This window comes from Lissotriton helveticus, chromosome 1_1 (assembly GCF_964261635.1).
Source record: "Lissotriton helveticus chromosome 1_1, aLisHel1.1, whole genome shotgun sequence".
Taxonomy (NCBI): Eukaryota; Metazoa; Chordata; class Amphibia; order Caudata; family Salamandridae; genus Lissotriton; species Lissotriton helveticus.
The window spans coordinates 1,887,377,190-1,887,398,403 of NC_136057.1; the positions used below are offsets into that span (position 1 = coordinate 1,887,377,190).

General features: G+C 47.7%; 1 protein-coding gene across 6 annotated transcripts in view; it reads right to left on the reverse strand.

The window, feature by feature from the left end:
* The window catches only part of SUCO (SUN domain containing ossification factor), a 570,127-nt gene that overhangs the window by 284,664 nt on the left and 264,249 nt on the right, over positions 1-21,214 (reverse strand). For all 6 annotated transcript variants that reach the window (XR_013594734.1, XM_078642395.1, XM_078642375.1 and 3 more), the window contains exon 8: positions 1,805-1,929. Coding sequence is in view for 5 of the 6 variants with exons in the window: in XM_078642395.1 (XP_078498521.1) it covers positions 1,805-1,929 (125 nt within the window). In the remaining variant the exon portion in view is untranslated. The remainder of the gene's footprint in view (positions 1-1,804; positions 1,930-21,214) is intronic.

Sequence of the window (21,214 nt, forward strand, 5' to 3'; positions counted from 1 at the left end):
GCAAAGTTTGTCAGAGCTCCTGTGGCCCTGGAGAAAGCTAGTTTCCTTGAAGTCACTGCGGCCTGCCATGTTCCCTTTCTGTTGAAATTAATTCCTAGATAGCAAAATCTGTTGGTGCTCTCAATCTTGTTCCCATCCAGAAAAATCGCGTGGCTAGTCTTTGCCCTGTTTCCACAGGTCATGGAATAAGTTTTGGAAACCTTAACTTTTAACCCTCTACAATTCATATAATCAGCGAATTTAGTTACCGCCCTTTGATGGCCAATCCTGGTCCGTGACGTAATTGCGGCGGCGTCCGCGTACAGGAGGATTGGTGCAGGGGAGCCCCTTACCATTGGGTAGTCATACTGGGATTCACTAAGATGTTGACCTATGGAGTTAATATACAAGGTGCACCCCTGTCTCACGCCTCTCATTATTTCAAACTTTGCTGAACACTCACCCTTCATACCAGACCGTACCCTAGCACCCTCCCCCTTATACAGTTCCTTGATGAAAGAAAGGATTTGTCTATCTACGCCGATGTCACTGGTTGTCATCCATAATTTCCTGTGATCCACACAATCAAAAGCGGAACTTAAATCAACAAAAGTAACAAAAAGGTTTCCTTTCTTAGCCTGCGTGTATTTGGCTATTAAAAGTGCTAGGTTGAGGCCCTGTTCTATTGTTCCTCTACCTGCCCGGAACCCATACTGAAGGATAGAGATAACATCCTTCTCCTCCGCCCACTCTTGTAGCCTATTAAGAATTATCCTACCTGCCACCTTCATCAGCGCATCTAGTAGCGATATTGGGCGGTAGCAGGTTGGATCGTTCCTATCCCCTTTTCTAAAAATCGGGATCACAATGGCGTCTGGCCAAGTTGGAATAAATCCAAGCCTATTAGAGCAATTTAGCACATTAGTTAGCAAAGGTGTCCATAGGTCTATCTCAAATTTATAAACGTCAATCGTGACGCCATCCGGGCCTGGTGCTTTTCCTGGGGAACTTTCCTTACTTGCCCTTATAACCTCCTCGCACCCAAATACAATGCCCAGAAGGAACGCGCTAGGTGGATCATTATCATCAGATGTACCAATTACATTTTCAATTACTTTTCCAGAGTCATCTATGTTGACCTTATCGTAGAGGCCCTTAAAGTGTTATCCCATTCAAGCTGATACTGTTTTGTCTGCAGGGAAGATGCGACACACTTTCATAATCTTAGCCTTCACCAAGGGTTCACCGGCATTCCTGTAATAACGGGTTGCGTCTTCTGTTCTTCGTCCGGTGCCATGGTGGCAGACTGGGTTGAGCTTGTGCTGCAGATTGGTGCAAGTCGACGTGCACGCTTGGCCCCACCACGACCGACCTTTCCTCTCACTCTTTTAAGCATGGTAAACTAGTGCGCGTTGTGCCTCATTCATCGTACTACAGAGACGACGTGTGCGTGCCTGGCTGCGCTCCATGAGCGAGGGGACTGGCATAGAGGAAAGCAAGGGGCGCAAGACTGGGGATGAGAGAATACCACAGCTGAGCCGTGCACATCGCCTGTCCCGGCGCGTGCACATCGCCTGTCCTGGCGCGTGCACATCTCCTGTGCACAACGCCTGTCCCGGCGCGTGCACATCTACTTTCCCCCTTCAGCAACGAAACCGACAACAATAGTCTCACCAAGGCGAGCAGCGCATGCACTACGTCGCTAGGCGAAACCTAAAAATGGGCTACCACAAGCAAAATTTAAAAATAGGCAGGATTGAGAACGAATTCGGATGATATGTATAACAAGATTTTTCCTTGTGACATTCCTCTGACAAAACAATACCTTTGCCTCGGGATTCGCAGCTAGCATTTTTGCACCACACTCCACGGATGCATAATTATTCCAATTTTTCTGGACTTTCTTGGAAGTAATTTGAGCTCCATTAATGGAAGGATGCATGGACTGGCCTGCAAAAAAAACAAAATAGCATCAGTTATTAAAAAAATATTTGTTTTATTTACCAGAGTAGAAAGTTTCAAATGCCAAATACATTCTAATAACCTCTACACACTTCCGACAGAGTTCATAGCATTGTAATTCAAAAGCGACTTAGCTCAAAGGCCAACCCCTCAGGTAGGGCTTGTCTCAAGCATTATATTTTTGGTGCTCAAGAACAGACATAAGGAGTAGTTTCTTACCTGTAACTCCAGTTCTGTAGAAAGGGGTATCTCTGTTATACAAAAAACAACTAAAGAGTGACTGGTCGATGCTGTAGTAAAAAAGACTTTTTTAAAACCATGCCACCAGAAGAAAACAAAATCACACCGTCAGTGACGAAGTGTTAACCACGAGAAAAACAAAGAATGAGTGGACAACATACAGAGAGAGAAAGAAACTTATTTTTAAGAAGAACCCTCACTCACCCTAGTGGTGACATGCTTCATCATAGGGTTCCCACTGGAGGAACCGAATGTCCCTCCAGTGTGCTTCAACGCCTGAATTGCAGCGGAGCTGGTTGTTGTGGAAACATTTTTTTTTTAATTTTGTGTTATGTGAAAGTGATTAGTGAAGTTAAAAAATATCAGCTGTACCAGAACCAATTTTATTCAGTGGTCATCTAATATTGTTAAAAACAATGTGTTGGATAAGGGTAATATTATTAACCACTTGTATCCTTAAGAATCTCGGTCGACATGTTTCAGCTGTCCAAAATTATTAATGCAGCTTTCTTCAGGACCAAAAAAGTGAATATCCCCGGTGGTCCACGCTCGCTAAGGCGCGTCCATTCCAGGTGGATATAATGTGTGAAAAGAAAATATATTTAAAATACCGGAAGGCGGCGGCAGTGATCAGAGTAGGTTAATGGCGGCGAGTCGCTACGAGTGGAAAACCGTAGCGTGAAGAGTGCCCCCACCGCTAAGCCCATGATGACAGCACCTTAGGATCGTGCTATTTTGGCCCCTGAAAAATTAGGATAGCCGACGGAAAATTCCGGTATTTTAAATATATTTTCTTTTCACACATTATATCCACCTGGGATGGACGCGCCTTAGCGAGCGTGGACCACCGGGGATATCCACTTTTTTGGTCCTGAAGAAAGCTGCATTAATAATTTTGGACAGCTGAAACATGTCGACCGAGATTTTAAAGGATACAAGTGGTTAATAATATTACCCTTATTAGTATCCAACACATTGTTTTTAACAATATTAGATGACCACTGAATAAAATTGGTTCTGGTACAGCTGATATTTTTTAACTTCACTAATCACTTTCACATAACACAAAATTAAAAAAAACAATAATTCCACAACAACTAGCTCCGCTGCAATTCAGGCGTTGAAGCACACTGGAGGGACATTCGGTTCCTCCAGTGGGAACCCTATGATGAAGCATGTCAGCACTAGGGTGAGTAAGGGTTCTTCTTAAAAATAAGTTTCTTTCTCTCTCTGTATGTTGTCCACTCATTCTTTGTTTTTCTCGTGGTTAACACTTCGTCACTGACGGTGTGATTTTGTTTTCTTCTGGTGGCATGGATTTAAAAAAAAGTCTTTTTACTACAGCACCGACCAGTCACTCTTTAGTTGTTTTTTGCATACATTACTAGGGATATAGGAGTGACCTTTGAATATCCTTACTCTTGTTGTTAGTATATATGTATCTCTGTTATAGTCCTAATCATGTGAATAGTCCCACCCATGTGCGTGGACCCCGGAGCAATCAAAATAGACTCTTAAGTTCTCCGCTTCTGCAATCCCGCATAGACACTTAAGAGAAAATCAAAGACAAATAATGCAGCCTGAAATTAACAAGGCTACACTGGCCAGTACTTCATCCTGAAGTGAAAAAGGATAGCCAGATAACACTGAGCTTTAAACATTTTGCTAAGTTTCACACATAGAGAAACTCCCCTTCACAAAAATCCTTTGTCATGATAGAAAGGAAGGGTTGGACAGACAAGCCCCATAGGCTGCCATTATGTGTCTGTAAATGGATACCATGCCTTTAAGGAACCCTCCAGAGACCCTCGGTATCCCATGATGCACAGCCAAAGCCTAGTTACTTTCAGTTCTTTTTGAAGGTGTATAAATCCAGGCCTGTAGCATTCAGGATATTATCGTTTCATCCACCGGGGAGGAGGGTGGGTTGCTTATGACTATAACAGAGATACCCCCTACTACAGAACTGGTTACAGGGAAGAAACTGCTCCTTCTGTAGTAGGGGGTCTCTGTGTATAGTCAATCATGTGAAACAAACCAAACACAACGGTGGAAGAAACAGACAGAACCACTACTGTGCAAATAAATTTCTCAGTGAAGCCTGCCCAACCTGAGCATCTGCCCTGGCATCAGAGTCCATGCAGTAGTGTTTAGCAACGGTATGGACTGACTTCCAAGTGGCAGCCCTGCAGATGTATGCAATGGGGACATTGCGCAGCAATGCCGCTGTAGCAGCTTTCTCTCTGGTAGAGTGAGCCTTAGGCTTACCGCCTAGATTCTGGTTAGCTTTCTGGTAACACAGTTGAATACAGGACACAATCCACCTAGAGATGGATTGTTTAGAGGTAGCAAGACCAGTCCTGACCGATCCATAATTAACAAATAATTGATCCAATCTACGAATCTCCTTAGTCTTATCTAAGAAGAATTTCAACACCCTTCTCACCTCGAGGGAATGAAGGGACCTCTCCACCAGAGAGGAAGGATGCTGAAAAAACGTGGGCAAAGAGATCGTTTGATTCACATGGAAATCTGACACCACCTTGGGAAGAAACTTTGGGCGAGTTCTCATGACAACCTTAGATGCATGAAACACAGTATAGGGCTCTTGGCAACAGAGAGCCTGGATCTCACTCACCCTGCGAGCCGATGTTATAGCCACAAGGAAAGCTGCCTTCCAGGATAGATGCTGTGGAGAAGCCTTATGAATAGGCTCCCTCATTAGTCTAGACAGCACCACATTAAGCTCCCACGGAGTCGAAGGATGCCTAATGGGAGGAAACACCTTCTTCAAACCTTCCAGAAAATCTTTGCTGACTGGGATTTGGAAAAAGGAAGTTAGTGAAGGGCATTTCCTATATGCAGTAAAAGCTGCTAGGTGAACCTTAATGGAATGAAAATTAAGGCCAGATTGAGCCAAATGCAGTAAGTACGGGAGGATGACATCCTCCTTGCAGGATGTAGGGTCTTCAATCTTAGACGTGCACCAAATGCAGAATCTCTTCCATTTGTATGCATAGGAAGTCCTTGTAGACAGTCGTTTTTCTTCTTTTAATATCTCTATGCAATTCAGAGGAAGATTTAAATGTCCATACTGCACTAGCTCAGGTGCCATGCTGCCAAATTCAGCGATGAGAGGTTGGGATGCACCATCTGCCCTCCTAACTTCGTGAGAAGGTCCGGCCAACACGGAAGCCGAAGACGTGGCAGGAGAGACCGGTGTAGGAGGTCAGTTAACCACCACTGCTGAGGCCATTCCGGAGCAATGAGGATCATCCTGGCCCGGGACTTGGACAGCTTGATCAAAACAGTCGGGATCAGGGAATGGGTGGAAAAGCGTAGAGAAAGCTGTTCGACCAGTTGATCCACGGTGCATTCCCCAACGTCCCCAGTAGGTAAAACCTGGAGGCGAAGTCTCGGCATTTGCTGTTTTCTGCAGTGGCAAACAGATCGATTTCTGGAGTGCCCCATCTTGCGAAGATGTCTCTAAACACCTCGTCGTTTAAGACCCATTCGTGATTTTCTTGAACAAGTCTACTGAGCGCGTCTGCCTGAGCATTCTGCACACCTGGCAGATGAGTCGCCATGATAGTCAGGCCCCTGGCCAGCAGCCAGTTCCAGATCGTCTGTGCCTCCCGAGACAGTGTGCGCGATCTTGAGCCCCCTGCTTGTTGAGGTAATACGTTGTTGTGTTGTCCGTCTGTACAAGCCCGAAATGATGGCTGGAAGGCTTTCAGCGTCAAGTGAACTGCTTGGAGTTCCAGAAAGTTGATGTGTATATGGACTCTGTCTGGGACCATGTCCTTTTGTATCTGAAGGTGGTCTGAATGCGCTCCCTAGTCGTGGAGAGACGCATATGTCACAATGATTTGAGTCGGTATCTCTTTGTGGAACGGAATTCCTTTGAGGAGATTGTGAGGTGAACACCACCACTTCAGGGACTGGACAGAATGTTGCAACAGTTGGATCCTGTCCTCCCAGCTCCCTCGCCTCTGGTCCCACTGATCCTCCAGACATTCCTGCAGAGGCCGCATGTGCAGGAATGCATGTGGAGTGAGAAAGATGCAAGAGGCCATCGAACCCAGGAGAGAGGACACCGTCCTCACCGTCGCAGAGGGAACGGACATAAGAGTCTGAGCCTTCCGAAGGATCGATAAGCGTCGCTCCATCGAAGGACACACGCTTGCCTGAAGTGTATCGATGAAGGCTCCCAGGTACTGCAGACACTGAAGAGGAGTCGGGACAGACTTTGACATGTTGATGTTAAGGCCCAATTGGTTCAACAGAACAGCCATCCTGTTGAAATGTAGCTGCGCTTCCTGAAACGTGTCGGCTTTGATTAGCCAGTCGTCCAGGTACGGATAGACAAACACTTTGTTCTTCCTCCGGAGCGCTGCAACCACCGCCACGCACTTTGAAAAAGTCCTGGGCGCAGACTTCAGGCCGAATGGAAGCACTGTATATTGGTAATGATTGGTGCAGACTAGGAACCGCAGGAACTTCCGATGCTTCCTTGCAATAGGTACATGGAAGTACGAGTCTTGCAGATCTATGGCGCATAGCCAGTCCCCTTGATGCAGCTGAGGGTAAATCTGGTGCAGAGACAGCATCCATTTGTTTGCTTGCCGTAAATCGAGAATGGGCCCGAATTCGTTTTTGTCCTTTTTGCGCACCAGTATAGACCGTTTACCCTTTGAGGAGGAGGAACTGGTTCTATCGCCCTTTGTCTTAACAGGCATCCACTTGTAGTTCGCACAACAGGTATTGTGAACGAACTGGTGGAATAGATGGAGGAGGACTGATGAAACGTAGACAGTATCCATTGCGAACAATATACAGCACCCAATTGTCCGGAGTTATTTTTCTCCACTCTGCCAGGTAATTTTGAATGCTTCCCCCCACCGGATTGGGTAACAGAAGAAGGGGAAGAAATCCCTCAGGGATTAGAACCAGCGGGGCCCTTGTTTCCCGATGTGACTTCTGGTTGCCCCTGCCTCTCCGACGTCTCTGAAAGGGCTGCCGCTGAAACTGCTGCTGCTGTTGCCCAGCCGGACGTCCCTGTCTGCGTTGGAACCGCTGGGAAGAGTATCGCCGTTGGTAGCGGCAGAAACTATTACGCTGTTCCTTAGGCTTCTCCAAGCCAACAGCCTTGAGGGTCTCAACCTTCGCTTTCATACGAGCCATTTCCTCATCCGCATGGGAACCAAAGAGGGTGGAACCCGAGAATGGCAGGTTAGCGATAGTTGCTGGGCCTCCGGTTTCAGGGAGGTGAGACGCAAGCATGAATGGCGCCGGAGAGTCACACCATGACAATATCCATGAGCTGCCAGGGGAGAGGTGTCCGCAGCTGCACTGATGATCTGATTGGAGACCATCAGACCCTCATTGAGAACCTCCTGAAAGTCCTACAATTTTTTGTCTAGGCAGGAGTTTCACGAACTGTTGAAGAGACTTCCACAAGGAGCGGCCATACCGGCCCAAGAGAGCCGTCAAGCTTGCTGCCTTCATTGAAGTGGCTGCAGTGGTGCTGACTTTTCTCCCCCAGAATCAAGTCTTCATCTATCCTTGTCCGGTGGAACTGTGGTCGAAAGGGTCGTAGCGTGCTGCTTCTTCGCCGCCACCACAATTACCGAATCCGGATCCGGGATCCACCCGCAGGAATGCAGGGTCCGAGTCCATGGGCCTGTATTTCTTTTGAAGTCTCGAGGGAGCCGACTTCACTGAGGCAGGCATCAGGAACAACCACATCGCCGGTTCCTCCAAACCGGGTACCAGAGGAAGCAGAGGACGAGATTTGCTTCCGTTGTAGTGTCTCAAAGATCACAGACGTGGAAGGGGCAGGCACGGACAGTGCAATGCCCAGTTTTGCCGCTCCCCTTACCAGAACCTCCTGAAACGTGGTAATGTCATCGACCGGTGATACCCTCGGAGGTGGGGAATCAGACAGAGTCTGCGAATATCTTCCTGCACTAGAGGGCTCCGTGTCCCTTGTATACCTGCAACGTGACCGCTCGTGACTATGACGGCGTGATCTGGTTGAAGACCGGTGCCGGCTGCGAGAGCGGTGTCTCGGCCGGGATCGAGATCTTGGCCTTCTTGGCACCGCCGGGACCACTGGCACAGGTGGGGCCGGTGGCGGCCGAGGAAGCGACTGAGGCGAAGGCGGTGGAGGCGGAGGCGTTGGCAGGCATAGAGGAAGAGGTGGAGGTGGAGGAGGAGGAGGAAGAGGAGTAGGCGTCCTAGGTCGCAGCGGCGACTGACGAGGAGCCACAGGCTGAGCTGATTCCGGTGACCTGGTTAAAAAATAGGTCCTAGAGTACTCAGAGTCCGAAGTATGAATCACGGTCCTCTGCTTGCGGGCAGGCCTCGAAGAGAAAGCTCTGGAAACAGTGACCCTGGACGGTGAACGTCAACGCCGTCTTGACTTTGAACTCCCAGATGTAGAGATGCTGACCACATATGGTGACAGGCTTCTCGATGACGAGCTCCGATGGCTTCTCGTAGTCTACTTTCTTCTAGACGTCGACTTTCCTCTCAACAGCGTTGATCTTCTCGTCGATGGCGACCTGCGGGTCGACAGCGAACGGCGGTGTCGCCTTGACGGCGAACGCCAATGTCCCCTGAACTCAGATCGACAGCGATGATGTGTGGATGTCATCTGTGAAGTCCTCGATGTCGACCTCGCCCGAGGTCTCGACGTCCTTACCCTCGACGTTGATCTTCAACGTCGTTTAGACCCTGGGTCCACGGGGAGCATATGGTAGTCATACCTGGCCTCGACGTCGCCACCTTCGACGTCGACCGGGACCTGAATCGTTTTTTAGCCTTCTTTTGACTGGAGAGCCCCGCAGAGGCTGTTGCATGGATTGTAGAAGAGGAAAGGCTCTCTCCATGTCCAGAAGTCCCACCTGCAGCCTGTTGACTGGTCTACTCCAGGCCTTGAAGACGAATCTTCTCCCTGTCACGCAGGGTCATCCTGTCACGCAGGGTCATCCTGGAGAATGACTTGCAGATGACACAGGAGTCAGGAACATGAGATGCACGAAGACAGAGTATACAAACCCTGTGAGAGTCCGACTTGGCCTTCTTCCTGCCACATTCTGGGCACTTGTCAAATAAAGATGCCATTATGACAAGAAAAAAGTGGCTAAACTGTCCCAAAAAGACAGCAAAAGGAAGGTAAAGGCCTCAGACATCGAGTGAAATACTCAAACTATCAAAAAAGCTCAAATATTTAAAGATATACCACTAAAGGTAGAGCTCAATGCTCCAGGGTCCTGCTAGCAGGGGCCGGAAAAAAGAACTGAAAGTAACTACCCTTTGGCTGTGCATCATGGGATACCGAGGGTCTCTGGAGGGTTCCTTAAAGACATGGTATCCATTTACAGACACATAATAGCAACCTATGGGGCTTGTCTGTCCAACCCTTCCTCTCTATCATGACAAAGGATTTTTGTGAAGGAGAGTTTCTCTATGTGTGAAACTTAGCAAAATGTTTACATTTCAGTGTGATCTGGCTATCCTTTTTCACTTTAGGATGAAGTACTGGCCAGTGTAGCCTTGTTAATTTCAGGTTGCATTATTTGTCTTTGATTTTCTCTTAAGTGTCTATGCAGGATTGCAGAAGAGGACAACTTAAGAGACTATTTCGATTGCTCCGGGGTCCATGCACATGGGTGGGACTATTCACATGATTATGACTATGACAGAGATACCCCTACTACAGAAATTACATTACATATTTATGGTAATAAAGCTATGCAAAACTGATAAAGAGATGCATATGACCCCTCTCTCCAAAAGAATGATGTCCAGAGCCCCAACTTTTGCGATTCATTTTCAAATTTAACCTGTCCATGGTTTAGGAGTTTATCGTGATATAAATATTTTTTTTTAAACACCACCTTCATAGATGTAAGAAAAGAATGATACAGCAACCTACTGAGATGCATCATGATGCATATAATCTCTGTGCTGGAATTCCAGGCAATGCATTTTTGTGACTATTTCCTTATGATTTATTTACTTTGAATAGATGGTGGTGTTGTATTTCGATTTAGATTCCGAATGAATGTCCTGATTCATGCCCTTATATAGGTACAATTCGCGTTGCCCTTATATATGCATAGAAATCCAGTCCTTATTTAGGCATAACCCATGCTACTCAAATACAGGCATGGCTACTTCCATCCGTTCATCTACGTCACAATGATTTCTTGGAAAACCAGATTCTTAAGCAGAAGGGACTTCCCCTAGCCTGGATATTGATTTCTCCAAGAAACTCATTATTATGCATGAACAACTATTCCTTAGGGGTTCATCCATGACGTTCATATGCCCGACTTTAGGTCAAATCTGGCATTCCTAAACACCTTCAAGGTATAACAATACCTTCACTTGCTATAGCAAAGCACGGTGTGGTTCGGTGCAGTTCGACTACCTACTTGACCGACGCAGCTCGTTACAGCAAGTGCCGAAGGAAGCCGACTCTCCAGCTGACGCACTGACAAAGAAGCGGACATCATCCTGCTGAGAATCCAGCTCTCGTGTTTCTGACTTCCCTTGTGGGGTGTTGGGAAATCGAGTCCCGAGACAGAGATACCAACCTCTTTCATTCTAAAGGATGGAGCGGATTAGAACCTAGAGAAACCTTTGGCAATTCTTGGCAGAACTAAAACTTATGCTAAACAGCATCTACTTCTTCCTTAGTACTAGACCTAGGTTAGGTACATTGGGGTAGGATATTTTAGAAGCATCCGTTGAGTATTTGTAGCCTGTGTTATTTATGTATGTATTTCTATATATGTCATTGCAACAGACAATGCTATTACAGTATTTTATACTACTGTTCTCGCTGTACGCATTATACTTTAAATTCTGTCTAACGATTGTATCAGTTCACCTCTCTTGCATGAGAAAGAAGACTGTTCAATAAACACCTTTTATTGAAAACGCCTGTCTCACTATTTCTCTGCAACTCTGTAAAAACAAAGCATGCATGATTGACTGAGTGAAACAGTTATCTATTGTTTCCACGACTCTGAAGATATTTGTTCCAGTCCTAAGGAAACAAAGTTGTCATGTTTATGTGGTTGTCAGAAACAAATCCCTTCTAGTTTATTCGAGAAAGTTTCTAGTGACCTCTGAGTTAGTCGGCACACACAATTAACTTTAATATACTTGCTAGAGACATACTGACCGCATTCCTATGTTAAATCTATAGTGTATATTATTCCAATGCGCAGAGCCTATTGGGAATATAGGAACTACACTACATGGCGCCCAACAGTTTGGTAAGGCATTAATTTAACGCTAGATACTAAAAGTAACTCAGTCGTGCTTTTCTCAGAGACCCCTTTTCCCATAAAGACTCCAATAGACTTCTGGAGTGGGTTAAAGGATAATATCCGCCATAGCTGAGTAGGACGAAAATCCTATGTATTAGTTTTTGGTTTGTTCAACGTTGAAAGATAGTGTTCCAAAATATTGTGCACCTTATCTTTGTTTCCTTGAAACTTGCTCTGCAATTTTTCATTGAACAATATCAAATAACGGCAACAACACCGAAGCCGGTGGAGCTGTGGCTGATCGCGCCGATGCAGCTTTTAACATCACAGGTTTCCAAGAAACCGACCAGGATGCTATATGCATTCCTCTAAATTTAAGGAAAGTCATCACTATAAAACTTATAAAACATGGCCTAACATCGAGAGGTGGTAGGGCAGTTTTTGTGTTAGACGCACATGAATATCACCAGACAGAGGTATTCTATTCTTGGATAGTCTTCCCTGAAGCAAATCCAGTAACACATGTGTTTCACTTCTACAAAGAAGATGAACCACCAGAGGAATACATTCCTTTCGAGATATTGAAATTCTACTCACATACCAGGAGCATGAGCTCTGGTTTAAAGACGCCCTAAAACATTTAAATCACATTACCAGGCTTGGTCCACTAGGTAGACCAGGAGCAATATGGTCGGCGATAGCCGGCTATACACCTGACCCTGAAGCAATGTCAGACGATGAATTACTTAGTAATATACAAAACGTAGTAGAACTATACAGTGAAACCCCAACTGTCTGAAAGTCTGGAAAAGGTTTTACTAAAAACACTCCTACATCTTCTAAAAAGAAGTGGGAAAATAGCAAACAAACTCCCAAAGAGAAGCGTTCTCAATCCAGAGTTAGGTCTCCTCAAAAGGAGCCCTCTGAAAGAAGGTATAACCTCATGAATAGGGATAATTTGAGAAAACCTAATAAATATCAAGACACTGAGACACGTTCCTCTCGTACCTTTCAGACTTCGTCACTGAAATTCAAAAGAAGAGGACGGTCAGAAAACAAAGAAGAATGCGTGAAGTCCAAAGATGATCAACACGTTCAGAAAAACAAGAAACCTCAATTCACCAGAAAAGAAGGTAGCAGGTGTAAAAATCAGATATGCTGAGGATCTTGATGACACAACTCAAGAACGTAGAATGGGCTCAGACAATGTTGGACAGCGCAGCAGAAGTCACAATAGCTCGCCAGAACCTGAAGGGTCTTTTGGAGATAGTGGACTTGAATGAATTCATTCAAGTTGAAACTGCAGATACCAGGGTTAGTTCTCCACCTAGGTTATATGAAATAACACTCCGGATGGAGGGAGACATACCACAAAAAAATGAGAGCACACTTTTGGGAGCAACTTTCTAAGGGTTATGACATTCTTCTAGCTGAAAAAGACCGGCCACCACAATTTGTCAGGGAGTGCCCACATGGCGAAGACATCATTATGCCAGCCTTCTATAACCATATTCCAATTAATTTAAAATATACTTATGCCAGGAAATGGGCAGTCGCCCAAGCTCCTGCATTATACAAAAATCATGTAGGATGGTATGAGGAACCACCTCACCACCAAATCCAACTGAAAAATCAACCAACTGCACAAAGGCAGTACCCAGTTAAGCAAGAAGCTAAAAAAACAGGTCAGGGAGATCTTAGATCAACTTGAATACCAGGGGGTGATTGAAACATGCACCTCGTCCATGAACAATCCTTTGTTACCTGTATCCAAACCAGACAATACATATAGTCTAGCATTGAATTACAGACATCTAAACTCTTGTTGCAAAACATTTGAAGTGCAAAATGCACACAGTACAGCATTAATGAGTAACATTGTGCTCAAAAATATAAAACTACATTAGATATTTCTAACGGTTTCTTCTGACAAAACATTGCACCTGAAAGCAGGTATTTGACCGCTTTCTCAATTATGGGGACACAGCGTCAATTCTGTCGTCTCCCCAAGGGATCATAGAATAGTACTGGGATATTTTCAGCAAGAGCAACAGAGTTACTACAAACTTACGATGATGAAGCATTTTCATACGTGGATGACATCTATCCGACAGATGATGACTTGGATAGGCACTTGAATAGGGAGAATAAAATTATACTTGGATTCGCCTCCGAGGGTTACAAATTCAATTTAAAAAACAAAAATCAAGAATTGCAGACTTAAACGTCCTATTTCTAGGATATGAGTTATCAAGTGAAGGCAAAAGCCTGGCAGCAAACTTTTTAGAGAAATGTGCACTTCTCCAACCTCCAAAAACACTGAAAAACCTAGAGTCGATTCTAGGATTCTTAAATTTCAGAAGAACTTACATTCTAAACTACGCAGAAAGGGTTAAACCTCTCTACGAATTAATAAAACCTGATTTTAAAACAGTAAATGTGACACAAAAACAGACAGAAATTTTGCGTTCACTCCAAACAGACATGTTAGCAACTAAACATTTGCAAACACGCGTAAACGTACGCAACTTAGTGATCATTCCAGGACAATGCGGATTCAGTACCAATAGCTTACAAATCACACTTCTACACACAAGCAGAAATGAAATTCACTTCTACAGAAAAAATTCTGACAGTTGTTCAGTCTGCTGTAGCAAAACAGAGCCCTAGCACAGGGGAAACACATTATGGTCGTAACTCCTGTACCTGCCTTAGAAGCAGTGACAAAAGCGAGCATTCGAAAAGCTAACGCTTCCAAAAGCTGCTCGCAGGACACTCCAGCGCCGCACGGCCACCAGCTGTGCCGGTGCCCTCTCCCCTCGCTGCTGCTAAGCCTCGCTCAGCCCTCTGCCCAGCTGGCCCGCCTCCCCCTGCGGCGTGCTCTGCTGCTAGGCAACGCTCGCACTCTGTGAGCGCTCTCCCCCCCTGTCTCGGCTCCGCCGGACCAGGTAGCACTCTGTTGCCCGGTTTTCCATTTAGCACTGTTGTTTAGTATCTGTGACTGCTGTACTTATTATTGTTATTTCTCTCGCTTTCTCGTGCTTGTTCTCCTGTGCCCTCCCCGCCCCGCTCCCCGCTTCCCGCCGCCGTTCTCGCGGCCACGCCCTCTTCCTTTCTGTGCCCTCCCCGCTCCCGCCTCCCAGCTGCCCCTCCCTCGCTCCGCCCCCCCCTCTCCACTTATGGCAGAGTGGATAACGCGCAGCGGGCGCGCCCTACGCGCGCCGAAGGCGCGCCAAAGGTAAGCCCGTCTGCGCCTGGACCGCGCCCAGGGCCAGGACCCCTGGCCCCCACAGACCCCAGCCTACCCACCGGACCTACGACGCCGCCGCCCTCAACGCACTCACCACCGGCCGAATCCCGGGATGCTACCAAGCCTCCCCGATCCACACCCACGGACACTTCAGCTGCCACTCCTGCAAATTCAGCTGCATCCGGACCTGCACTACTCCAGCATCGACCAAGACGAACAACAGCAACAGCCACCTGAAATGCATCCTGCTCAACACCCGCTCCATCCACAGACACGCCGTCGAGCTCTGGAACCTGCTCGACACCACAGCCCCAGACGTCGCCTTCCTCACGGAAACCTGGATGAACGCCTCTTCTGCGCCCGACATCGCCATCGCCATCCCAGACGGCTACAAGATCATCCGGAGGGACCGCATCAACCAGACAGGAGGAGGCATCGCCATCATCCACAAGAACACCATCCGCATCACGACCAACACGGACGGCACCCTCGCACCCGCCGAACACCTGCACTTCCAGGTCCACATCAACCCCAAGACCACCCTCAGAGGCACCCTCATCTACAGACCCCCGGCACCACGCTCACAATTCAGCGAGGACATTGCCGACTTCATCAGCCCGCACGCCCTCCCCTCCACTGACTACATCCTCCTCGGGGACCTCAACTTCCACCTGGAGAACAACAACGACCGCAACTCCACCACCCTGCTGGACAACCTCGCTAACCTCGGACTCAAGCAGCTGGTGACCACCCCAACCCACTACGCCGGACACACACTCGACCCCGTCTTCTCATCCAACAAGGACATCACCTTCAGCCACGCCACCGGACTCCACTGGACGGACCACAGCTGCGTCCACTTCAGCTTCAAAAGGACCACGATCCACCACCATCAACAGGCTGCAAGCAGAAGCTGGAACAAGATCACAGCCGACCAGCTCGCGACTTCCCTGAGCAAGAACCCACCCACCAGCACAACGAACCCCAGCCAGGCGGCCACCAACCTCACGAAGTGGATCAGCGACTGCGCAGAAGTCCTGGCCCCCTGAGGACCCCGCCTAGCAGACCCGGCAGCAAGAAAGCCCCATGGTTCACCAATGAACTCAAGAGCTCCAAGAAGAACTGCCGAGCCCTCGAGAGAACCTGGCGCAGGGACCCAACACCGGACAACATGACTGCCCTCAAGCTCGCCACCCGAAAACACCACCAACTGATCCGCGCCACCAAGAAAACTGCATTCAAGGAACGACTGGACAACAACGCACACAACAACAAGGAACTCTTTAACATCGTTAAAGAGCTCTCCAACCCAACGCCGGAAACAACGACATCACCCCTTCGCAAGACCTCTGCAACTCCCTCGCCTCCTACTTCCACAACAAGATCGCGGACATACATAACAGCTTCAGCACTCAACCGACGCACGCCACGACCGAACCACCGCCCCCCACCACCACCCTCCGCGCCTGGACCCCGATCGGCACCGAAGACACCGTCCGCACAAAGAACTCCATCCACTCCGGATCTCCGACCGACCCCTGCCCTCACCACGTCTTCAACAAGGCCGACGCTGTCATCGCACCCCACCTGCGGGACATCATCAACACCTCCTTCGACACCGCTACCTTCCCAGAGAGCTGGAAGCACGCCGAACTCAGCGCTCTACTAAAGAAGCCATCAGCCGACCCCACCGATCTCAAGAACTACCGCCTCATCTCGCTGCTCCCGTTCCCTGCCAAAGTCATCGAGAAGACCGTCAACAAGCAGCTGGCCGCCTTCCTCGAGACGAACGGAGCCCTCGACCTCTCGCAGTCTGGCTTCCGGGCCAACCACAGCACCGAGACCGCCCTGATCGCAGTCACCGATGACATCCGAGCCCTCCTTGACAACGGAGAAACAGCAGCCCTCATCCTCCTAGACCTCTCCGCGGCCTTCGACACTGTCTGCCACCGTACACTAGTGCAACGCCTCAGCAACGTCGGAATCCAGGAGAAGGCACTGGAATGGATCATCTCCTTCCTCGCCGGAAGGACACAGAGAGTCCGTCTCCCTCCGTTCAGATCAGAAGCCACCGAAGTCATCTGCGGCGTCCCTCAGGGCTCCTCGCTCAATCCTACCCTCTTCAACGTCTACATGACCCCCCTCGCAGACATCGCACGCCAGCACAACCTCAACATCATCTCCTACACCGACGACACCCAGCTGATCCTCTCCCTCACCAACGACCCCGCCACCGCCAGAGCCAACCTTCACGAAGGGATGAAAGAGGTAGCCGAATGGATGGAGAACAGCCGCCTGAAACTGAACTCGGACAAGACGGAAGTCCTCATCCTGGGATCCTCACCCTCCGCCTGGGACGACTCCTGGTGGCCCCCCGCCCTAGGCAGCGCACCCAAACCAACAGACCACGCACGCAACCTGGGCTTCATCCTGGACTCCTCCCTCTCCATGACCAGACAAGTCAACGCCGCCTCCTAGTTATGCTTCAACACCCTGCGCATGCTACGTAAGATCTTCCGGTGGATCCCCACCGAGACCAGGAAGACGGTCACCCAGGCCCTCGTCACCAGCCGTCTGGACTACGGCAACTCCCTCTACGCCGGAACCACCGCCAAACTCCAGAAGAGACTCCAGCGGATCCAGAACGCCTCAGCACGACTCATACTGGACATCCCCCGTCGCAGCCACATCTCCGGACACCTGAGAGACCTGCACTGGCTCCCGGTCAACAAAAGAATCACCTTCCGTCTCCTCACCCACGCACACAAAGCCCTACACAACCAAGGCCCAGGATACCTCAACAGCCGCCTCAACTTCTACGTTCCCAATCGCCAGCTTCGATCGACCAGGCATGCCCTCGCCGCCGTCCCCCGCATCCGAAGAGCCACCACGGGGGGACGGCCCATCTCCTACCTCGCTGCCAAGACTTGGAACTCCCTCCCGACCCACCTCCGCCTGACCCAGGACCACCTCGCCTTCAGGAAGCAACTCAAGACCTGGCTGTTCGAGCAGTAGCGGACCCCCCCCTTGCGCCTTGAGACCCTCTGGGTGAGTAGTGCGCTATATAAATGCTGATTGATTGATTGATTGAAGATGGATACAATGGGTTAATTCTCTTGCTGCAACTGATATTGAATACGTTTTTGATCCATATTTAAAAACACAAGCATTTCTATAATACGTAAATGAATGTCCTCTGCCTACTGAAATTTTGCCTTTTGACCAGTATGAATGTATAATTTATACTGACTGATCGGCTCAACCCGCTACAGGGGGGAAACAAGCCTATAGTGCGGCGCGCGCAATCGTTAAAGGTCGCTGGCGCGATGCCAAATTCCGACCAATGGTCACAAAAACTCAATCTCTAGGAGATTGTACAGCTCAGCGATATGAACTACAAGCATTCAAGATGGCACTTGAAAACACGGATTGCAAATTCCTCACACTCCGTGTGCGATTCGTATTATTGTGTGCAATCTTACAATAAATACTGGCAAAACTGGATTCAAAACGGTTACAAGGATGCAACGGGTGGCACAATCAAGCATAAACTGCTTTGGGAACAAGTAGTTCAGTTACGACAAGGACTACAAAAGACTCACGTGATACATACACTGACTCATCAATAGGATGGCGTTCACGTTGAAGGGAATTCAATGGCTGATGAAGCCGCGAAGGCAGCTGTGCAAACGGCTTCCGTAGCTGCAATCACTCGTTCAAAAACGAAAATAGACAGCGAAATAATGCTGGCTGTCAATGCTTCTAGCAAAGACAGCGGAAAAACTTTACCTAAAGGGTTTCCACTCAAATACTCATATATAACTGATGCGTACAATGTTCCGTTTGCTCGAATCCCTGGAGTGGAGGATAGGGTAATTCCAAACATTGGAACATAGATTAGGTCTAATCTTAGCAGCACATGAAGGGCTTGCCTCTGCACATGCAGGTGTTTCTTCCACAGAGTCATTATTAAAACAGAGATACTGGTGGCTGCGCATGAGGAAAAAAACCAGAAACTATGTTTTGGAATGTGAAATATGCCAAAAGATGAAAGTCTCTACTGTGAAACGTCCTGTTTATTTCAGATAAACCATTAGCTTGCATTTACCTGGACCACTGTGGTCCCTTACAGAGGGATGGTAACTATATATATATATATCATGGTCGCAGTGGATTTGTGTTCAAGGTTCATTTGGATGTGGCCTCAGCGCTCGGCTGACGCTCAAACTGTTATAAAAGATTTGTGAGTCTTTATCAGCACATACGCAGTTGGCATGCTACATTCTGACCAGGGTCCTGCATTTAGCTCTTGAGCTAACAAGGAGGTCATGGCCAGTTTGGGCGTTGCATTGCGGTACTCTAGTCCATTCCATCCGGAGGGAAACTCTGGAGTGGAGAGAAAAAAACGGGACATAAAGCAATCTATAAAAGCTAGGGTATTAGCCTCGGGTGACGGGTGGGTCAAACATCTATTAAGTGTCCAACGTAGTCTTAACAATGTGCCAAGTAGTTCTCTAGGGGGTATCACTCCATATGAAGTCCTTTTTGGGACCAGAATGTTAGTAGCTGACCTCGATTGTCAGACTTCAGTGGTAGACCTAAAACATTTGATATGAAAGACCGTTTGGCTGTTTTACAGGACTTAAATGAAATAAGAATGAAACAAAGCAACGTGTTCCTGAAGCCAACCACCACTGAAGAAAAACCGACTGTCCCAGCAAGGCCTGTCTGGAATCCTAAGCTTGGGGATCTAGTCAGAGAAAAGATCGCGGACAAGAAGGAATTTGGGCCTTCTTACAGACAACCAGTACCTGTCCTAGCAATCCACGGATCAAGAACAGTATTACTGCCGCCGCTTGGTGGTAAAAAGAAGAACAGGTTTATGTCAATCGACCTGGTTAAAACCACATCATGTGGCCGATACTAAGCATTAGGCCAAGTTGACTCCGACCAAGTAGCAAACGCCCTAATCTAGCTACTATCCAAGAGGTTCAAACTGAGAGACTAGTCTCATCACCTTTGAAGAATCTGCAGTGCGAAATGAAGGACTAAGCAACAATGCTATGGAACTTAGACCTCTTGAAACCCAAATAACAGTTCGTCATGAAACACCCGTCTACAACCAAGTAACAAGTGATCAAGTGGTTCCAGCTATTTCAACATATCTTGATGCAATCCCTACAATTGACAGAACTGCCTCTGGCTATTTCATTAACTTTGATATTTTTATTGAGGATCCCAGCGAACCTGAAACGACTCCAGCAAAAAGAACTTTCAAAGAACAAGCAACAGACCTTTTTCATTACCTGGAAAAGACTTATCTGGTTTCACCATGGATTAAACTTTAGATTGTGTTGGGTGTGCTTTTTCTTCTACTTTGGTTGACTCTGGTAATAACACTGGGTATGCTGATAAATGGAAGATATGTCAAAATGGACACAGCAAGTAAGAACATCAACTTACTACTCAAGCCACACAAATCATCATATCGTGAACAAAGAGACTGGTCATCAGTGAACATCACAGCCGTTCCTATACCTGGGGGTATAGCTTGGGACAAGACTGAATATGACATTTTTGGCTCGTCGGAGCGGTTGAAGATTCCACACCAGTTCAAGATTTCATTAAGTGACTTTGTTTCATCTACTACCTTTTCTGATGATTGGGACTTCGAGACTGTTAATAATATGGTGTCAGACTTAGAAATGTCTGCAATATTTACAAATCATGAATATTTAGAAGGTTCATCAGACTATGAACAAATGTATTGTTGCACAAGTTACTACTTGTGTAACGATATATCTGTAAGAGACATTAGTTCGTGATAGATTCCTTACCTTAGAATATCCCCAGGCGTCAGACTGCATCCGGAAAATTTTGCGTAGCAATACCCCTGCGCACCGGCAGGCGTCGTCCGCGGCTCCGCGTCCGTCGTCCGCGTCGTTAGCGCTGGAATGACGTCGTGGGAGTACTTAGACGCCGCCCTCGCGCGCTGACGTCAGTTCTGATACACAGCTTTTCTGCGCCAGATACGCAGAGCCATGACAGAACCAACACTGGTGCCATGAAACTAGGGCCCTGAAAGGGGGTGATAAATGGGATATGATTGGTCTAAGCAAGGTGGGCGACCTCTGGTCTAAGGGAAATGTGAAGACCTTTGAGGTACTCAAGATGGAATACGAGCTTGGGGACAGGGAATTCTTTAGATATGCTCAGATACGACATGCCCTGCTGTCAGTCTTTGCTGTGGGGACTGCTATACCCGAATCCTCGCCTCTCGAGGACCGTATCCTGGACGGCTATGTACCTGATAGTACGATTTCATTGATCTATTAGAAGCTGATCAATACTAGAATTGACCTGCTTGTGCGCCTCAGGGCTTTATGGATTGCCGACGGATTGGAATTGGATGACAAGGACTGGCAATCTGCATTGTCCTCGCCTAAAGAGGTTGCCGTACCTGCCCGCCTTCGGTTCGTCCAACTTAAGATCCTTC